This window comes from Drosophila eugracilis, unplaced genomic scaffold (assembly GCF_018153835.1).
Source record: "Drosophila eugracilis isolate 14026-0451.02 unplaced genomic scaffold, ASM1815383v1 contig_2167, whole genome shotgun sequence".
Classification (NCBI taxonomy): Eukaryota; Metazoa; Arthropoda; class Insecta; order Diptera; family Drosophilidae; genus Drosophila; species Drosophila eugracilis.
In genome coordinates this window covers 1,990,207-2,010,441 of record NW_024573052.1, presented here as the reverse complement: position 1 = coordinate 2,010,441, position 20,235 = coordinate 1,990,207, and the positions used below count along the sequence as shown (strand labels likewise).

The following is a 20,235-nucleotide window of genomic DNA, read 5'->3' as shown; positions in this document are numbered from 1 at the left end:
CGTTGTTGTAGTTGTTCTCTGCGGCTTGTTTATTTATTCTTGCAAGGCAAATACAACTACTACAACTAAAACTACAACAACTTTGCCGACTGTACAGTGAATACAAATGTAGAAATAACAGGCAGCTCCAATGAGCTCCACATAGCCCATAGCCCGTCCAGGCGACAAAGTAACTGAACGAAAGCTGCAAGACACGCCGCACTTTCCCCGAAAACGGTCAACCCCACAAGAGTTTTTAAACCCTTTACGTTTTCTTAAAACTCAAAAGTATTTCAAAATGAGTTTTTCTTCTTTACATATGCCATCAAACTTGAAAAAGCATAGATCAAATAATATTAAGTTTTTACGTATACTTAATATTTTACATATCGATATCTTTATCTATCTTATTACGTGGTTAATTGAAAACGTAATGGACGCATTTGTTGGGTGTGCAATAAAAACGGCAACAACTGCCGCAACTTTCTGCTGTGCTGTATTTTTACTTTTTAGTTGTTGTTGCCTGCCCCCGACGACGCTGCTTTGCTTCCTCTGCCAACGTCGACAGAGCAGATCTGAGGTTTTGTTTCTTTTGCTTTTGGTTTTGCTTTTTGCTTTTTGCCTTTTGCCTTTGCTTCTGTTTCTGCTTTTGTTTTAGCGCGCTCACAAATGTGTGTTAGTTGGCGGTCATTCACACTGAACGTGCCCTTTTTGTTGTTGTTTTTCTTTTGGTTCGTTGTGCGCGCTTTCCGTGTGTGTGTGCGTGAGAGATCTCTGTGCCTGTGTGAGTGTGCAGCAACTTAAACTTGACGTTTAACATTTTTGAGCCTTTTTTCATATCTTTTTTCAAATCTCTGTCGTATATCGCTTTTACCTTATTACAAACGTGTAAGAGGGAGATGCAAGATTTGTATATATATATACATATATGTATTTCGTTATTACTGCATGCAGTGCAATTTGCATTTAAGCTGGAATTGACGTCATTATTGAACGGATTACGCAATTCCGCAAAACCAAACTAATTTAACCATATCTGCTCAAAAATCGTCGGCTGAAAGAGACAGCAAGCAAAAGGGGGGAAAGCATGGGCGAAAACACTCACACACAAGCACAAGAGGGCGGAATGGTAATGGGAGTAGTGTAAAAGTAAAAGGTCATTGAACGAACATTGTACCTATTTCTGCTATTTACACACATTTCCATTCCCACATAGATGTGCCATTGCCAGTGCCTGTGTGTGTGTGTGTGGGTGTTGGTATGTGGGCGAATTGTTATTACTATTCGCCAGTTACAAAAAAAAATATATACAAAGTGACGGAAAATTAAAAGAGAAACCCGTACTTCCGATAACAGGCATAAACAACGATGCGAATACCCTATAAATCTAGATATTACATGATTACATATTATATTTTGAAATTATACAATATGTGTCCAAAAGCCATTTGACCATTTAACCTTTATGCTACCAATATCTTAGGCATATACAATACAATATTACCTTTTAAGAGAAGAGCTTTTACTGCACTCACAGCCAATAAACCGCTTTGCTGGGAAAGGGAAAACTGAATGATGGCTTTTCGTATTCCGTACTCGAACAAGTCAACAACCGAGTGGAGAAATTTGAGAAATGAAGTGGAAGTGAAATGGTGAAATGGCCCAAAAGCTACAAAGTCAGTTGAGGAAGATCGCAACCCACTAGATCAGATCAAATGGGCTTGGAATGAATCGGATCTCCTGCATAACTTATAGAAATAGACATAAGTTTCGAACTCATCTGAGATCTTCAGGTGACGAGTCCAAAGACCGCAACGTGATCATTCCCTTTCTCCTGTTGGCCAAAGAAAGCGACCAAAATTGCCAAAGTAGCTTAACAAGACTAAACAAGGAAAAGTGCTAGCCTAGCCAGAAGTAACATGCTAATCCAACACATATCGGTTACAACGAAAGGTATCAAATTGTAAATCCCGAACTAGATGATTCATCCAACTATTGAAAAGTGCAGTCCAAGCGGAAGTCGGTTTTTAATCCCAAAGAACGCTCAGGGCGTTCCATAACTACCCAAAAGATCGGTTTTGGAATGCAATCGAAAGTTGTAATACCCATAGAATTTCGAAATGTTTTATTTGATTTTCGTTGATGAAAGATTCTGATGAATAAGTCGTTCAGTCCAACAGCGCATAATTAGCAATTATGACTAAGGGATAGAAAAGCGAGTGACAAAGAGGGAGTGACAAATGAGGAGAAAGTATAAGAGAGAGAGGGGAGGCGATAGGGAGGCAATAAGAACTTTATCGAGGCACTGACCCCTGGGCGATTTATACGTTACGTATGTACACACATATGTACATATGCCTGGGTACCATTGACTTCACATACCCTCCTCCTTTTTATCCGCCCGCCCGTCAGTCACTGTGCATAATATTGTTAAAGCTATCAAATGGCAAGAGGAAAAAAGAAATAGTACAACGACAAACTAGAGATAAGAGAAATTACAACTCATTTCTTTCGACTTAAACCAAGATTCGATTGGGATCAAGCGACAGTGGCAATTGGCGCTTGGGTAACGAGGAATTAAGAAATGAAACAGGTTAGGGCGCAACGTATTGAAATGGAACAGCAGTGATAAGCGTGTTTACGTAAGAAGTTCTCAGGTCTACGTACCGAGTTCTCAGGTGCATTGCCTTACCTTATCCCAAGGGAGATATTGTATGAGTATACGCGCTAAATAAACTTCAAGTTCATTGGCATTGATTAAAATGCAAGGCGAAACGAAATGAAACCAAACGAATCGAAACGAAATGAAATGAAACAAAAGCGATAACCACAATAACTTGCCACGCACATATGCATGTGTGTATGTGAGTACAGCAACAAAAGTTTTACAAAAGGAAAAGTTTGAATTTCCTTGTATAATATTCTATGGCATAGTAGCCTTATAGAGGCATGTAATTATTTAAAGACTATTGTTTGTCATAGAAAGATGGCATAGAATTCAGGAAAATTCACGCTCTTATGAGCCCTAGCATACAATTATATAGAATATATAGCAATATAGATATAGAAAATAGTAAACAACAGTGTCTTAAAAACTACAGTCTAATAGCTGCTCAAATACAACTCCATAGTACCTAAAAAACTAGTTAAGAGCTTCTGAAAATCCCCCATAAGATGTTGTTTTCGGTATTTAACAGCTGGCTGAATTCGGGGCTGGGAAGTCATTTGATTTTGGATTTCTGGCTGCATGGGCATTTTCCCTATATTTTCCCTTAATTGGCGAACCAACAAAATGCGTGTGTGTGTGTTTGCTTAAACCTTTGCCTCCCAATCGTGCCACCCTCTCTGTCCATCCCGTTCTAGCACATGTGAGCCATGTAAAACGGGGGTTACATGACATTGAAACCGATTTTGAAGGTTTCAACGGTTTGTGTCTCTGGACAGGGTAAGTTCTACTGCCTCCTCGCCAGAAATACCTACGAAAAGAAAAACAGACAGAAAACCAGAATAAAGCGTTGCCCCTTTTTTTTACGAGCTCTTCCTTGTTTCTTTGCTGTAATGGCGAAATATACACAAATTTTGGAATCTCTCTGACGCCCTTGTCACTACATTTTTGGTCATTGGCCTCGCACGAACCAACGGATACAACGCACACTTCCACAAAAAGGCCAGTGGCGTACCCGATTTATTTTTTTGGAGTTTTGTGGGCCAAAAAGCCCGAATATTTAGAACTTCTTGTAAAGCGAATCGTTGCAATAACTAATATGTGTACTTGGCAATTAATACAATTTATTCTTATACTCTCATATTCTGTTTTCGAACACCACTTAGGATCTAAAAACCCCTTGAGATACTCCCGTCTGCACCCCTGTGTGCCCAACACATACATACATATATGTACGTGTATATGCCAATGTAGAGCCATTTGGGACTTGGTAACAAGCGGCAGTCGTAATGCGAAGAAGCAGGGAGCAAAAACAAAACAATGCCAATGCCCAGACCCTACAGACCCCAACCCCCTACCACCTCCTTTACTTTCTGGATCTAACCCCCCTTAGCCCTGCTCCCCGTGTAGATTCCCCAAGTTCCAGGCGTTGTTATCGTGCGTTCGCCAACCCACCCGCTACTCACAAGCACAAGCACACAGACACACGTACATCGGCAATCAGGAAGAAGAAACCAGCCAATAAAGTTGCGATGGGGATTACGTCGCACCTTGGACTCCCTTCCCTTCTCTGTATCCATAAGATTGGCTTGCCTATTCGATGTCTATTTCTAAATTTGCAAACATTAAGCTTAAAAACAACAAATTTTGATTGAAAAATACAAAAGTTTAGTGAGAAAACATTTTAAATAAAAAGTATCTAAAGAAGTTTCTTAGCAATGAAACCGAAGATTCAGCCGTTTAAGTAAGGTTAGGGAAATCCTTATTTAAAGCTATTCTGATGCTTAATATAGTAAAATATTTTCACAATCTAATGTTTAATTTATTAAAATAACAAATTAATACCAAAATTATTAAGAAATATAGCCAAGACACCATCGTCGGACATCGAACTTTATGTAAGAAGTAAACAAAATAAGGGTGTTAAAAGTAGCAAGACGAGTGGGAAATGTGGCATGGAGAAGGGCATCTGGAAAGTCGATGATATAATTACATTTTTGGTGGCATCAAAATCGTAGTCATCGACATTCAGCATCAACGATTGTTTATCAATGTGTAAATAAGCAGCGTTTCGTATTTGCGTTCGTATGCCGTATGTGTGTGTGTGTGTTCGTGTTTCGTATATGTGTATGTGTGTGTGTGTGTGCGTTCCCAAAAATTTCAATAGCAAAGGTCGATGAACTCGCGCGCCAGCGCCAGAGAGAGAGCATTTTTTTCTGTTCCGCATTTCTCTGACAAAATTTCTCTCGGCTCTCTTCGGGCCGCTCTTCGTTGTTGAATTTGCGCGCGCTTCCTCGTTGCGTTTCATTCATAAACAGAGAGCGGCGAACTCGAACTCGAAATGTTTTTTTTTTTTTTTTTTGAGTTATCTCGGCCAGGCCAACGAACCGGGCTCTGACATGTGCTTCTGCCCCTCCCCCCTGGCCCAGCACCTACGTGAACTTTAAGGCGCGGTGACTAAGCGCGCCCCTTAAACCGCTAAACTTAAGCCAAGTCTATAAGGCTACCTACGTATGTGTGTGCATGACCCCTCCCCCTAACGGCAATTATAATGCCATCATTCGGATTATTGGACAGTAATTAAAGTGTTGCGCGATTTGGCGAAATGCCCACCTCGGTTATGGCCTTAAGTATTTTGTGGGCAATGCCATTGTATCGAGATTAAAGAAGTTCTCTCTTAATATTCCCTTAAAAAGTGTCAAATGATAACTTTCAAATATGGAATAAGAGTGGTAAGGGGACCTTTAGAGTTCCCGAAAGCTAAACAGCTCTGTTAGTATTAAAGACTCCTAGATCCATATGATTACCAAAAATCTCAAATCAAGAATGCATAACATAATGTAAGTTAATTTATAAAAAAAAAAAAGGTTATCCCTTTTAATATCATTACAAGATATGTGGCCAAACTTAAGGTATGATTATATTGGATTTATGGTGATGATATAGGGGTTCCTTAGTATATAGGATATGTAAGATCTAAAGGACATATAGCACTCGTACTCACTTGAATTGGTCCCGTTGCAGCGGTGGCATCATTGTGGCATTCAGCTGGCGCCTTTTTAATGGCCAGCGTTTGCGAATACCGTTGATCCTGGGGCCGAAAGCGATACGGATATCGATGGTGGAGATAGAACTGGGGCGTTATCCATGCTCTGCCAGCGAGAGCGATGCTCCGTTTTTACCGTTAGAAGTTGATTTGCTTTGCGATTGCTTTTAATCACTTGACTTTTTTTAACACACTCACAAGATGCAGGCAATGCTTCTGCTTTGTATTTTTGGGGATTTGGGCTTGAGATACTTTTGATTGCCACTGTATTTGGAGGTTCACATTAGTGTATTTGTATTGATGTTGCTTCGAGGTGTCGAGGAAGTAAGGATTCCAAGATTTAGCAGCTGTTTAACTCTTTTATGCACTTTTGTTATGTTGGCATGATTTTCATTTCATTATTTTTGGGTGGGGGAAACGTCAGCTGCAACAACAGAACACACACATAAAAAATAGAATTAAAAAAAACGTTAGTGGCAAAGTTGCATTATGCATTTTACATGCATTTTGCGCCGCACACACACACACACACACAAACAAAAAGAAAGCCAATCTGTAGGATCCTTTAGGATTTGTTGTTGTTGGTGTTTTTTTTTTAGAATTTCTTTGAATGCTTCTTATTTATTTTGTATTTTGGCTTCTTGTTGCACTTCTCAAATTGTCACACGCACACAACACACACACACACACAATGCACTTTGCTGCCAGAGCGAGATGGAGAGAGTGGGGGCGATGGATGCCCTTAAATTTATTTCATATATCCAATCTTTGGTGGTGAAAAAAAAAAATAATCAGTTGAGGCAAACACAAAAAACGTAAAAAAAAAGTTCATATTTTTGTTATTATTATTTTGGTGGAACCCACAACGGGAATATCGTTTGATTTTCGAAGCGTTTGATTTCCGCGCGCGACTTGTGTTTCTCAAAATAAATTCAATAAATCCAATAGCTCAGCTGCCTACGGTAGCCTTTTAGCTTATTTCGCGGCCGGGTTGAAAAATGTAATGTTAACTCATTAAATTATTCAATTATTAAGTTATTGTCATGGATATATGCGTATGTGCTTAAATATATTCCAGCCTTCTAAGTTTGCCCGACTTTTCCCGGCCGAGTTTGAAACCCAACTGAACTGTTGTTTGGAAAGGGTATTTTTTGAAACCGACGAGCGAGAAATCCCCAGTATTGGGGACTTTTTTTTACAGATACAAAAGATACAGGTACTCTCTCGCTCTCTTTTTGCTCTTTGCTCTCTAGTTAACCGCTTGCAATCTCTTTATCAGCGTCGTGGTTGCGTCGGGCGTCGGCAGAGAGAGCCGAGCCGAAGCCCAATTGGCTTATAGTTTTCTCACTCTTAGTGTATTTCATTAACGGAGGGAAAAATGTTGCTGCAATATTGTTGCTAACTACTTGCCGTTTAGCTGCATCTCGTTCTGTTACACAGCGAGTGCGGAAGTGAGATGGACTGTGCCACTCTCTCGCTCTAACTCAGATACTTGATGGCGCAGCTGCTTTGCAGAACGGGTTCCGTGGTCAAAATTAGTGTATCTCACCGGCAGATGGAAAAATGTTGCTGCATCATTGTTGCAAGGAAATGTTTCTAGCGTGCGTCTAAATTAAATAATAAGGAATGTAAAAAATATTAATAAAAAATACATACAAAAAAGGAATTTGTTAAATAAAAACAGAATGATAGGAATGATAATTAATTGGAAATTGTAGTAAAACAATTTTTGAAATATTGTTGAATTCGACTGAGCTTCTCTTAGAGAAGAAACCACAGAAAGAACATGGGATTAAAATTTTCCTTTCCTTTCTTTGAGATGAAAATATTTATTTTATTTAAATTAAATAAACTTTAAAAAAATCTGAAAAAACCTTGACTGTTAAATGATTTAGATATTTTTCCAGGCTTAAGGCTTTGAATTTGAAAAATTCGCACGGCTTGTAAAATGTAAATAATTTTTACTTACAAAAAAAAATAATAATAATTTAAATTGATCGATTGCTTTGAATTGTTTAGAAACCACCTACACTTTAGACACACTGACTGGCACCGCCACTCTCCACTTGCCCCAATCCGAAAGAGAGTCACTGAAGAGAGCTGCCAAGTCAGAGTTCCTTCTGTAGTGGCAAAGACCTATTTTGCAAGAGAAAAGTTCGTTCACTTTTCCGACTCTCTTCAATTTATTGTTTTGGTTTGCTCTCTGTTGTTTTGCCAAACCGAACGTTAAGTTTAAAGTCAAATAATTAAATATAAGATTTTCAGGAAAAAATTTTAAAATTTAAATAACCCGAGATCAAGATAATAATTCTTTTGTCCAAATAATTGTATCGTCTTTTAGGGTAATTTCTTAAATGTTTCTTGTCGCTGATAAATATGATATAACATTTTAGAATTCTTGATCTTTTCAAAATATATTTGTATAATACTTAAAGTTTAAGAAGTCAAAATCACCTTCCAAGAAAACAGGTGAAATTATAAATTATTAGTATTCAAGCTATATATTTTAAAAGATTTTTTACGTTTTTCAAATATTTAGATTTTGGCAACACACTACGTAATGTTAGTACTATATATTCCGGCATTATTCATACCGCAATCACAGTGCTAGCAGCCGATCGTGTTGGCATTGATGAACTGAACGAATAGCTGCGGAACCTGCTCCAGCGGAGTGGGCGCCGTCTGACTGGCGCGGCACGTGCTCGTAATGAACTTTTGGCGCAGGCGATTAAGCTGGAGGGCGTTCATCGAAGTGGTCACTTTCACGGGACTACTACTACCCGGGATGCGCAGTTGTCCGAAGGCCTTGATCTTAACGGCGCCAAGAATTTCCTTGATGATTGACTGCATTATGTTGTCCAGTTCGAATAGGTAGTTGGTAGCTCCTAGCGGCGGCTGTAAGAAGGAAAATGAATATTACTGCTACCCAGTTGTAGACGGGCTCTTTCGCTTACATTCTGGGTGCTCTGATTTGGCGGCAAGGGTTGTGTCTCGTACAGAGCCTTATAGATGGCCTCCACATCGAGTGTGTCCTCGGGCAGCGCCACCACCAGCGGACTGTCCCAGCGGTTGTTGCTCTGCGGCTCCTCGTAACGTCGACACAGGGCATCAAATGTCTCGCGGGTGTAGGGAACATCCGAATTGTCCACCGGCTGCTCCGTTTCGCTTTCGCTGGGCAGCTCATCCGGCGCCGTACGCTTGGTATTAAAGGTCCATGCCTGCTCCTGGGGTATGCAACAGAACAGGGTGCACTGGTTGGTCCTGGACGCCTTGGTCATGCAGTACAGTTCATAGCGATAGCCTGGAAGGGAATCAATGCGTCGCACACATTAAAAGATTTCTTTTTCTGACACTTGACCATGTTGGGAGCTTACCCTTTATATAGTTGCCGGCGTCCAAAATGACTAGATCCTCCTTGTTTAGGTGCCGCGATGCCTCCGACTTAAGGTCGCTGCGCACGACCTTCTCCTTTTGTGAATCGCCGGCATGCGAATTCTTGTCAAAGAGCGCCTTCGGAACAGCCTCATTTTCACTGATCAGGTGCACCTTTCTGCCACGTTCCACGAAATAATCCCGCACCTGGCGAGCACGGGTGGTCTTTCCGCTGGCCGGCAGACCTGTGACCACCACAATCGGCATGTTGTCCTGTTCTTAATTAATAACACTTTTTATCAATGAGAATAATAACAAACGACGAGCGATAGGCACAGCGGATTCCCTCGTTAAACCGATAAATGAAATGTGGTACAGGTGGCAGTGTTGGGAAACGACCGCATGGTACGGGATATGGCAGCTTAGATTGTTTCCAGCTACATAATTGATGTTGATGTTATGTTTTTATATTTAAAACCCTTTTTCTTTACAATCTTTATACGGTTTTTGAATCTCATTTCAAAAATTAATTGGCCGATATACCAAGAGTATTTTTGTTAACAATAATTTTTGAGTCATAATTTGTTAGCTATTTATGCTCATTTAGCTATATCTCCATGGCAACAGCACAGATGTTTACAACTTGACGTTGACCCCCACAAACGTGTTCAAATATAAGTAAATCGGGACCCTAAATAACCGGCCACCGAATGGCCGAGCCTCGTCGCCGTTTCCGCAACAAGAAGCGGGATGACCCATCTGCCGGCCTCCTGGCCCCCGTGACCATTGCTCGGCGCGAGGATGCCCGGATGGTACAGCCGAAGATTTTGCTGAAGAAGGATCGCGACCGAGACAAGGAATGGGACAGGGATCGAGAGTTTGAGAAGGACAAGGAGTCGGATCCGATTTCCATCAGCGGTGGTTGTTATCCCGATGCACCGGCGGCCATTAAAACTATCATCATTAATCGCACGAGCGATGGTCGACCGGCTGACAGATGTCAGATTCCCATGGTCGGCGGCGGGATGGTCGGGGCAGGAGCTCCTCTTCAAGGTGGTAGTAATCTATCCACGGTGCCATCGTCATCCGTTTGTGCTGCACTGGTTAGCTCGACACCAAATGGGCGCGATAAGGGGAGCTGTAGTAGCGGCGGCGGAACTGCTGGCAGCTCTGTCGGAGCACCAAGTGCTATTCAGGAGCAGCAACCGCCGCGCATGAACCGCCCCACACCACTCATAGTGGCCAATGGCGTCTTCAATGCCAATGCGCGAAAGCTCTTTCATAAAACCAACACCGATTTCACCGTCATCGGAGTCGTCGGTGGCCAGTGTTCTGGGAAGAGCACACTTCTCAATCTACTAGCCGCTGAGCGATCTATGGAATATGACTTCTACGAACATCTATTCTCTCCAGAGGCGGATGAGTGCATCTTTGCCACCCGGCACAAGGTCAAGCAAAATAACGGTCAGAAGAGTATTTTGCGCCCACGCACGGAGACTCTGCAATTCTTCATCACCCGAGAGCGTCACATCTTGCTGGACACGCCACCGTTGCTGCCAGTGGGCAAGGAGCCAGATCAGCAGGATCTGCATTCCCTAGCGGCCATGGCGCAACTGCTAAGCGTGTGTCACGTCCTGATTTTGGCTATTGACGGCTTGTCCGTAGAACAGCTTCGTTTAATAAACGTTGCCCTTCGACTACGGCCCACGTTTCCCTGCAAAGGCTATGTTCGGGATCACGTGCCACAGGTACTCTTCGTTCGCACACGAGCCCAGCGCCTTGATTTCGAGCCGCAGCAGCGTCAACGACTGGAGAAGAAACTGGCATACCTATATGGACCCACAGGACTACCCATTTACCGGGGGAAGGGCGAGGCGCGGTGTTTAAATACCTTTCTGATGCCGGAAGTGAGCAGCAATGCAGCCACTGCTTTTCACCCCTGCCTGGGCGAATTAGTGCGTCAGTTCCGAGAACGTGTCCTCGGATCAACGCGGATATCCATGTGCCACACCAGCACTGAACTGAGCGAAGCCATCTGGTTCGAGATCCTTGCAGAGAGTGCTCGCAAGGGTGCTCCTCACTTCGAGAAGATCTATGCGGAGATCAAGCTGCGCCACCTAGACGCACGCAGCCAGTGGTGGACGGACAATTGGCGCACCTTCTCCGGTAGCACAGAAAGCTGATCCAAAGGTTGCGGGTACGCAGATGGTCGAGAACTTTGTGATTATTGGGTGGGGCGATTTGGTGTACCCGGATTCGCAAGGGGAGGATTGATAACTTGGACCATTCTAGTGATTAAAAAGTTCCAATATCAATGCTGACAGCTCTTTTACTCAAAAATGGACGGTAAAATACTGGACAGTCAAGTCCATTTTCAAAAGAATTGCTTACAGTTAACATATGAATCAGAAATTTGAAACATGACTGATTATACACTGTTTTTTACACATACATATCTCTCATTAAATTAAATAAAAGACTTTCAAAACTGAATAATTCAGGGATTGCAAAGTATTTCAAAATGTTCAGTTTAAACTCAACGTTAATTTATTCATTTCGCCAACAACATTAGCGTTTGATTGTTCTTTTTTTTATCTATACATCTATTGAGTTAGTAAATTAAAGTCACTAATTGAACAAATAAAATTATTTATTCTCAATTGTTTGTTTTGGTATATTTGGTTGTCATATTTCGATACTCTTTTTAAATTTGCATGATACTAGAGCTCTCGAAACTTTGTAAAATTGTTTCGCTAAATTTTGGTTGGTGAATTATTGACACTTTTTAATTTGCATGACCTTAGGACAAGGAAATTTCCCAAATTTGCATGCTTCAAAAAAATTGAAATCTAACAACTCATAAAATGTGTTTATGATATAGAGGTATGACATTAGATCGACTCGAGTTCCCTGTTCTGCCGTAGTGACGTAGTGATTAAGGTTTTGGTGATGGCATCTGTAGGTGGGCTGGGATTTGGTTGTAAGTTGGGGTGTTGTTTGGTGTTGGCTTTTAATCCAAAGGCTATCACGTTGGCTGGGCCTCCATCTCAGTCTCATCGTTGGCTGTGGGTTGCTGTTTCAGCTCCCTTTCTGTTCGTTCCTGTTCTTGATCCTCCTCCCCCTCGCTGTCCTCGCGCACAATGAGGCCGTGTGGCTCCCGGGATGCCTTTCGCTTACCCCGCTGCTGCTCGAACGGATCTGGCTTGCGACAAACCCAGAAAAGGCTCTGATACTCACTCTGCTTCATCGACGATGGATTCTGGGCGTACTTCGTTCTGATGCCCGTGCGCGACTTCTCAATAACGAAGCCAACGCTCTCCATGATGATGCATAAGTCCTCGAACGTTGGTTCAATGCTGTTCTGCCCGCTAACGTCGCTATAATGGTATAACAGTGGTCCGAGATTCACCCAAATGCCACCAGGCACGAGAATTCTGAATGGGAAATGTTAAAATATCACATATGTATGTATAGTCTAATATATATAAACCTCACTTATAAATGGTGCGAATAAAGTCAATAACGTTATTGGCGCAATCAATGAAGAAACATGTGGCCACGCAGTTGTAGGTGTCCGCCGTTTTGTAGACCTCCAGGAAGTCCCCTGCTGCTATTTCAAAGTGACCCTTGGGCGGATTCTTCAGCGGGCAGACGTCGGGAAAGCGAACAGCGGCCACCTGATCCTCGCGTCTCAGGTTGTTAACATACTGGTGTACCCACGGATACAGCACATACTTGTTCTCGTAGTCGCAGCTGCCAAAACAAATTTCGAACTTTAAAAAAGAGATTCTGCAGCGAAAGTGATTTAGACTCACAGATTGAGGACAAAGTTGGAGGCGATAAGCATGAAATAAGAGAACTCGTTGCCCTCGCACGAGTATCCCAAGCAGGCTAGCTCGTAGGTAAGCCGTCCTAATCCCGCTCCCGGGACCAGTATCTTAATCTCCTTTAGCTCGCTATATCACAAAAGAGTTCGAGAAATTATTGTTAAGAACAATATCAATAAAAGTGGGATGTATGAATTACTCACTAATCGCTGGGCTTGTAGTACTCCACGATGCAATCGATGATCGGCTTGTAGGACTGCTCCCGCTCCAGGGCGCCATCGGTGCTCCAGTCCCGCGCAATCAACTTCAATGTCGACTGGGCCTTTAAAATTTTTAGAGGTTCAACGTCAGCTTCATCGAATGGAATATCATTCTGCGATTTGAATAAGAGCGTACCGAGGTACGAGGTGCGGGTACGAGGTGTCGTGTACAGATATGGAAAATAAACGTGGGGGAAAAGAATATGATTGCCAATTGATAATAAAGGAGAAATTAAGAAATTTTGATTTTCGACTATATAATGGTGGATATTTCAAAATAAGAGTTACAGAACGTTGGGAAAATAGCGTAGAAATATTGTATGGACAGAACTAAATTATGAAAGATGTGTGTTTTGTTTTAGGTAAGGGTTGAGGGTGTGCTTCTAGGGTTCTACAAGGATGAATTGCTTGAATCTTTTGTTTACCTGGTCCATATCACCATGCCTCACGTCGGGAGGTGGCTCGTCAAACTCCCACCGGTCCGCTGAAGGACCTACGCTCGATTCCTCTGATGGATACAGGACGCGTTCCCGCAAAATCTCACGGATAACCGCCTGGTTGCGATCGATGCATGTGCGCACACACTCCAAATGCATACGGTACTTGGCCAAAAGGAGTTGATCCTCGGGAGACAGACTGTTCAGGTAATCCACGGAGCGCTTTAGCCGCTGACACGCATATGGCCTGTATGAGAGAAATTAATTAATTTCCATTATCAGCTAATGCCACTTAAAGCCCGCCACAAGCACGCTTATCACCAGGAATAGCGGCCTTCAGGCCACAAACGACTGTTCAAAAAATGTATTGCTGATTTTTAACCATACGTTTAAAAAAAAATTTCATATACATTTTTATAGCTGTCGAAACCCAATCCTTTTCTTTTTTTCATATTTAAAAAACAAACTTTCTTGCATCCCAATCCCATACAAAAGTCCTTTCAAAAATTTCCTCGAAACTTTGTTTAGAATAGTTTTGTAGCAGCCAGTATTATGCCTGCCAGCACAAATTCATCTAAGACAAGAAACTCGATCAGTTGAAAAAGCTAACAAGATTTATCGCGAATACGCCTGTGTCGCCAGCACTGGCACTAAACGCAACGGGAGTTTGTCGTCAATTTGTCTGCACATGTCGCTGCTCCCGCGCCGCGCCAAACCTCGCCCACACTCCCATTCACAGTTAGCCGGTAGGCGGTCTTTCAGCATGTGCCCTACAAAGTCCATAACAATAATAACTCACCCGTAGTAAAGGAACGCGTTTTGCACCTTTTGAATGTGCTTTTCCTCCTCCTCCTCGTTGGCGGCAAACGCCCGGGCCAACTGCTCATCCATTTTGGGATGCATGGGGAATGGCACCGCCTCCATATTAATTGCAATAAAAACAATGAAAGCACCTCATCCTCGTGAAATGGCTTTCCCTTCAAATGTTCTCGACCAAGCATGAATTCCCTAAAAAATCCTAAAAAAAAAAAAGTTCAAGCTCGCGCCTATGATTTTTTTTCAAAAAATTTAAATTTGAGTCTAGTTTAAAAAAAAGAATCATTGAGAAATACAGTAAACAGAAATTGATTATCTCATTTTAATTTTCTTAGTTTTACACTGTGCTTAATGATTTTTTGAAACCTTTGCAAATACTTGGCCACACTGGTTTTGGGCTTACATTACAGTCAGCTGTTAACTTGACTTTTCAAATATTTCGAGAATGTTTTAAATGTGGACATTATTAAGGTCAAGATAGGTTACCAAATTAGTTTATATTTCATATGTATATGAAAGCTATTTAAAACATTTTTTTCCAAACAATACCGTAGTCTCTGAAAAAGAATTCTTGGAAAAAATATTTTTGAAGTCAATATTTTGATACTGAATGTAACGGTGTTATTTATTTTCAGTTGCAACTGAAACCGGGAGTTAAGGGCGTCACGCGATTCCCTACGGAATTCTTCATTAATCTAAACTAATAAGCAATCGTGCTCAACTAAACATTGATTTAACGGGTGTGCAGCACATTTCGTATAACTTATTTACACAATCAATTTATTTTAACGTTGGGCTCCTGCTCTACGAGCCTCTGCACCATCGTCCATATGCAGAATCCTAAGACATATAGATGTTATATAGTTTTATCTCCGTGTTTTGTGATGAATGCAATATAACAAGAACCAGGTGTTTCCGGGATGTAAGGCGGGCAGCCGAGTTGGAATGAACAGAAGGCGGGCACAAACAATTAACAGGTAAAACAGAGAAAATATAAATGCTAAGTGCCAACAAAGAACCAACAAGTAAAATAAATAGCCTAACACTATGCGTACAGTTAAATATCAACAGAGTACAACAACCATCACTTGGTTCCGGGGCTGCGAGCCGTTGATTATGTCTGCAGTCCGGTCCTGGCCCCGGATCCGGAGCCAGTTCCTGCGCTTTCATTGCCGTTGCCTATTGTCTCTACGTCGGAGTCAATGAAAAGCCGCATGAACTGAATGCAGCGGCTGTGGTAGTCCATCCAGGCGGCGCGCTCAGTGCTTCGCAAAAGTATGCGACCGAAGGTGGATGCTATTGGGATGTGAAATGACATTAAATAGATAATACAAAGCCTGCAGATTGTTTCTACTCACCGACTTTATGTAGATCGTAGTACTGACTCTCGATGCCCGCGCGCAGGAACATACACAGGTGCATGAAAACATTACGTTTCGGGGGACTCAATAGCGAGATGTAGTCCATGGCCTGCGACTTGTTGTTGCACTCCAGCAGATTTTCGACCACCGGCTCGAGCAGCGCCTGCTCCGGCAAATCCAGCAACAGCAGTAGCGCCTGTGCAGCAGTCTCCGCATTAGCAGCTACAGGTCATACGAAAATAATAAGAGCTTGCATGGGAGACAATCTCATAGAGCCCACTTACGGAACGGTTCATCCGACCAGGTGTCCAACCAGTCACGTACCGAGTTGAACTGTGCACCGAGGGAAAGACGCGAGTCGTAGGACGGGAAAGCGCCCACTTGCTTGGAACCCTGTCTATAAAGGTAGTCGATAAGCAGGAAGAATTCCCGTGGCATGGTCACGCGATATTCTGGTGATTCGTCGTTCATCTGCAAAAGAAATCGAGTCAATATCATCACAATACCCAAAATGTATTTATTTTATTACTTACTAGTTGCTTGATCTGGTCCTGGGAGTACTCGCTCAAGGGCCGGTCAGTACGACACATCGTCTCCATGGAGAGACCAAAACAACTGGGCTGGTAGTCGCCTGTTACAGTGATGAAAATGTCCCTACCGTTTTCCACATGCAGGATGAGGATATCAAAGTTGTCGCTAACGCGTATCTTTCGTAGCAAACCGGCAATGGTGCGCACATTGGCGTGCATCCTAAGCCGTATGCTGCGTGCAGAGTCGATTAGCAACGAGTCTTGTCGAGGATCGACATGCAGCCAAGGCTCGCAGATGGCGTGAATGTCCTTCTCTTTGAAACTAAAGTCTACGGGTAGCGGACAGTTGTTGTAGACATTGAAGTCACGAGTGCTCGGCTCGTTGAACCGTACCGTGCCGAAATCAATGACTGTCTTCTCCACATTAATCTGTGGCTGGTTATCGTTCTCCCGCTTGTCTACCGCCTTCAGCACCTCTTCTTGGACCCGCTTGTATTTCACTTCGTCGCGTGTCTTGATCTTTACCCGAAACACGGCGTACACTGGCTTGTGATCGCTCTGGCGTATCTCCATAATGCTGTTGTAGGCCAGCTGCTCGATGCGCGTTCCCTTCCAGAGCACTCGGTCACAGTAGGCCGGCGCCCGTTGCTTCTCGCTGCTGTCGTAGTTGTCCGTACCCGGATCGTACTTGTAAGTCGGCCGGAACTTGATTTCACCCTCGGTGTAGCCCTCGAAGCATTTGCCGCGTCGCATCTCCTGTCGTAACTGATCGTACTGCAGGAGCAGCTCGTAGGTCTGGGCATCGCTAATCGGTCCGGGTCTCTGTTGGCCGGGCGGCTCCTGAATGCGATAATTCAAATCTCCCAGCCAGAAAATGTGACTGGAAAGAGAAAGAGACAGCGTATCAAGTTAGTTTAGCCATTTAACGATTTAAAGCTTGGTAATATAAAACTTGTACATGCTTGACATTTATTTGATATTTAAATGATAACTCACTCATGATCGCTGATGGTTCGTCCGTCATCGAAGCGTATGCCCTCCACGATGGCGTTGTAGTCCTGATTCCGCTCCTCCACGTAACCCATATGAGCGGCCAGATGAGAATTGACGAAGCAGAGATTACCCTCGTTAAGTTGCAGGCTTATGGCTACGCCACCCTTGTTGCCCAGCGTATTGAAAATTCCGCGGGCCACCGACTTGGGACGGCAGCGGATGATGTGCTGGCGCAACTCCTTGCGAACGATAACCGTCAGCATGGTGGCTACCAGTCGGTGGGACATCAGGATCTCGTACTCCACGTCCGGGTGGACGCTGTCCATCATTTTATCGCTGTTAAGGGAAAGGCCACTTTCAATTAAGAAAATCAATAGTATAACCTTTGTCAATCACTCACTTCCAATGCTTCTCGATGGCCTGCACCTGGGTCGAGTTCAACATAGCCTTTGTGGGAGTATCCAGCTCCTGCAACCCAATAGCATAGATATCCGGCGGTTGTTCACTGCATGCAAGCCAGGATCGTAACGGATTACTGCTGTCGCTGCAGGTCTTATTGTTTACATTCCAAGTGGCGCAGTAGATGCTAAAAAAAATCTTAATTAGTGGATATTATGGCATGCATGATGATCTTACAACTCACATAATGTCCTTGTAGATTATGTACTCGCTCTCCCGCTTTTTCAGCTCCTGCTTCACTTCCCCGATTTGCCGATAGTCGTTTAGCCACCTGAAGTTGAGCACCGTTTCTGGATCGTACTGAGCCATGGTGCTCTTAAACGAAATCACCTTGGCCACAAACTCTTCATAGTGGTCGCCCTCCGTAGCGTAGTAGTAGTACTTGATAGGGCCATCTTCAGCTGTGGACAAGTCGAACTGCTGTGTGGTGATTGAACTCTTGCTATCTGCAATATAACCAAGCAAACATATAAATATTACGTCTAGTCTAAGCGTTGCTTACTTCCTGTAACTACTGTCTTGTTTTGGAAATTCCTTCTAGCTTTTCATTATTATCAGTTATATTAGCTAACAACAAATATATATTTAATGTAAATTCAACGCTATTCCCTTATTTACCTATAATTAGGAACGAACTATTATCGATTACGTTCCTGCTCTACAAATAGTTACTTTTTAATTCTACGTTATCAAGTAAATATTTGTCAGCTACTTAAAATTGCTAGCAACAGCAGTTTGAAATGAAGATCAAATTTAATTAGCTGATGGAGCTATCAGTGTATATTGAAACAAGATCCTAGTTCGTCTCACCCTGCCGCAACTGGAAATTATGGTCGATGGCAAACACCTTGTTGATGATCAGCTCGTTCGCGGAGGTCAGCGGAGTCCGCAGGTAGGAGAAGGCGATGATGGCGAATGTTCCGCCCGATTGCGAGGAAACTAGTGCCAGAAGGCGATTTGTGTACTCTGGACCTTTGATTTGATAAGCCTCGAATATCTGCAAAGAAGGGATTGGTTAATACCAGCATTAAGTTGACCACTCATGATGGGCAAGTACAAGCGTGTACTTATGTATATCTTGTTATCAGCAACAAACATATAATCGTAGGCTTGGCTTGTTTGTTATCAACGAAACAAGAAACAATATTTTAGAAGTGCTCTCGTCATTAGTCATAGTCTAAATATCGGAAGGACGGAAAATCAAGGAATTATAAATACATGAATGTTAAGAATAACCAGCTCTGGTTCAAAAATTATAATAATATCTCAAGAATGTTTCATTTAGAAAGGCGAGATTATTGCTTTGGCAAAAATGAACTAGAAAAGAATTCATATCGATGGAATTACCAGTAACAAAGTTTTTTTTATAATAATTTATTATATTAATCATCTCATTATTTTTCTTGTTTTAATTCGTCACTATGTATATATAGTATCGGCTTGTATCCATATTTCAGTTTTTAATTGCTCTTGGATCATATTTAAAGCTTAGCTTCTGTTTGCTATAGCCATGTTTTTAATACTCTTATTTTCAATGGCTACTATCTATCCATTTCGATTGAACTATTGATTACTTACGTATTCTATGGTTTCGTCCTCCTTGAATCGCTCCTTGACAATATCCTTGGTTGTCTTTGTGGCCACGGGAGCGGTTCCATTGGACACATCATTATCACCCACCGTGTTCATTTTCCCGGTGCTTGTCTCCTGATGCTCCACTGAATCGTCTCTTCCCCTGCTCGCTAGATAATTCTAGCCCCTAATCTCGTCTCGGAATGAAGAATAATACTTGATGGTTTCGTCTTCTGCGTCGATAAATGTACATAAGTATGTAGATATGGATATGGACAGTTGTTTGCTGCGCTGTTTTCTATTTATAGTTGGCGCGAACGCCCAGCGAGTGGTATACGTATGGGGTCGGATTGGAATTGCAATTGGAATTGGGTGTTTTCTTGCGCTTCTCCTTGGGGTCTTTGCAAGTTTCTTGTTTCTGGTGGCAAGGGCAAGCCACTGGAGCGACTGGGCGGGTAACCCCGCTCTTGGGCTGCGTAATCGTGGCCGGAATCGTGGGTAATCGCAGCTTGTTTGTTTTTTCGCTTGATTTATTGTTGTTGCTGAGCTCCCTGTAGGTGGGTGTATTGCACACACATACACGCGCACTCATACACACACTCGCAAGGGCAATTATTCATCGGTAATGCGATGACAATGATTGTCAAAGGTATTTTGCTGCTGTGGTGCTGCGGTGACGGCGGGGTGGACGGAACACACGGATCTCACAGACAAACTGGCGTGCGAGTTAATTTCACGGTCTGGCTCATTATTTATTTGGATTTATTCTCCGGGCAAACTGCTTGCGGGCCGCTGTTGTTTTTCGAAATGTGACCAGATTCCAAACGCTTAGAAAATATTAAATTGTGGTTTGGAACTTGGCTGGGGGATTTCCAATCGAATGTGGTTGAAAACTCGGCTAGCACGCTGAAGGGATAT

At 42.7% G+C, this 20,235-nt stretch overlaps 5 protein-coding genes across 7 annotated transcripts in view; 1 reads left to right on the top strand and 4 right to left on the bottom strand.

Annotated features, from left to right (window-relative positions):
• The window catches only part of LOC108104402, a 45,341-nt gene extending 38,515 nt beyond the window's left edge, over positions 1-6,826 (bottom strand). The window contains exons 1-2 of the mRNA XM_017210448.1: positions 6,555-6,826; positions 5,649-6,114 (exon numbers count right to left, since the gene is read on the bottom strand). Coding sequence (XP_017065937.1) covers positions 5,649-5,680 — 32 coding nt within the window. The 5' untranslated portion in view covers positions 5,681-6,114; positions 6,555-6,826. The remainder of the gene's footprint in view (positions 1-5,648; positions 6,115-6,554) is intronic.
• A 293-nt stretch (positions 6,827-7,119) lies between these two features.
• LOC108104367 (protein KTI12 homolog) lies at positions 7,120-9,408 on the bottom strand. Of its 2 annotated transcripts, XM_017210379.2 has the most exons (4): positions 9,065-9,408; positions 8,645-8,991; positions 8,285-8,585; positions 7,120-7,297 (listed from the first exon to the last, which is right to left on the bottom strand). In XM_017210379.2, exons 1-3 carry the CDS (start codon positions 9,327-9,329, stop codon positions 8,298-8,300), a joined length of 900 nt encoding a protein of 299 aa, XP_017065868.1. In that variant the 5' UTR covers positions 9,330-9,408; the 3' UTR covers positions 7,120-7,297; positions 8,285-8,297. The 2 variants fall into 2 exon arrangements, with proteins under 2 accessions (XP_017065868.1, XP_017065867.1); XM_017210378.1 differs by lacking the exon at positions 7,120-7,297 and having other exon boundaries at positions 8,089-8,585.
• A 304-nt stretch (positions 9,409-9,712) lies between these two features.
• On the top strand, positions 9,713-11,722 carry LOC108104432 (protein SMG9). The gene has a single exon (XM_017210489.2). It carries the CDS (start codon positions 9,773-9,775, stop codon positions 11,243-11,245), a length of 1,473 nt encoding a protein of 490 aa, XP_017065978.1. The 5' UTR covers positions 9,713-9,772; the 3' UTR covers positions 11,246-11,722.
• On the bottom strand, positions 11,587-14,584 carry LOC108104433 (carnosine N-methyltransferase). Of its 2 annotated transcripts, none has more exons than XM_017210490.2 (6): positions 14,386-14,584; positions 13,575-13,833; positions 13,093-13,262; positions 12,878-13,018; positions 12,558-12,815; positions 11,587-12,496 (listed from the first exon to the last, which is right to left on the bottom strand). In XM_017210490.2, exons 1-6 carry the CDS (start codon positions 14,508-14,510, stop codon positions 12,088-12,090), a joined length of 1,362 nt encoding a protein of 453 aa, XP_017065979.1. In that variant the 5' UTR covers positions 14,511-14,584; the 3' UTR covers positions 11,587-12,087. The 2 variants fall into 2 exon arrangements, with proteins under 2 accessions (XP_017065979.1, XP_017065980.1); XM_017210491.2 differs by having other exon boundaries at positions 13,093-13,211.
• Positions 14,585-15,000: 416 nt separating this feature from the next.
• LOC108104404 (type II inositol 1,4,5-trisphosphate 5-phosphatase) lies at positions 15,001-20,153 on the bottom strand. Its single transcript, XM_017210450.1, has 9 exons — positions 19,324-20,153; positions 18,556-18,742; positions 17,930-18,191; positions 17,687-17,872; positions 17,290-17,622; positions 16,297-17,173; positions 16,048-16,234; positions 15,761-15,985; positions 15,001-15,698 (listed from the first exon to the last, which is right to left on the bottom strand). The coding sequence occupies exons 1-9, from the start codon at positions 19,432-19,434 to the stop codon at positions 15,517-15,519; spliced, it is 2,550 nt and encodes an 849-aa protein (XP_017065939.1). The 5' UTR covers positions 19,435-20,153; the 3' UTR covers positions 15,001-15,516.
• Positions 20,154-20,235: the final 82 nt, after the last annotated feature.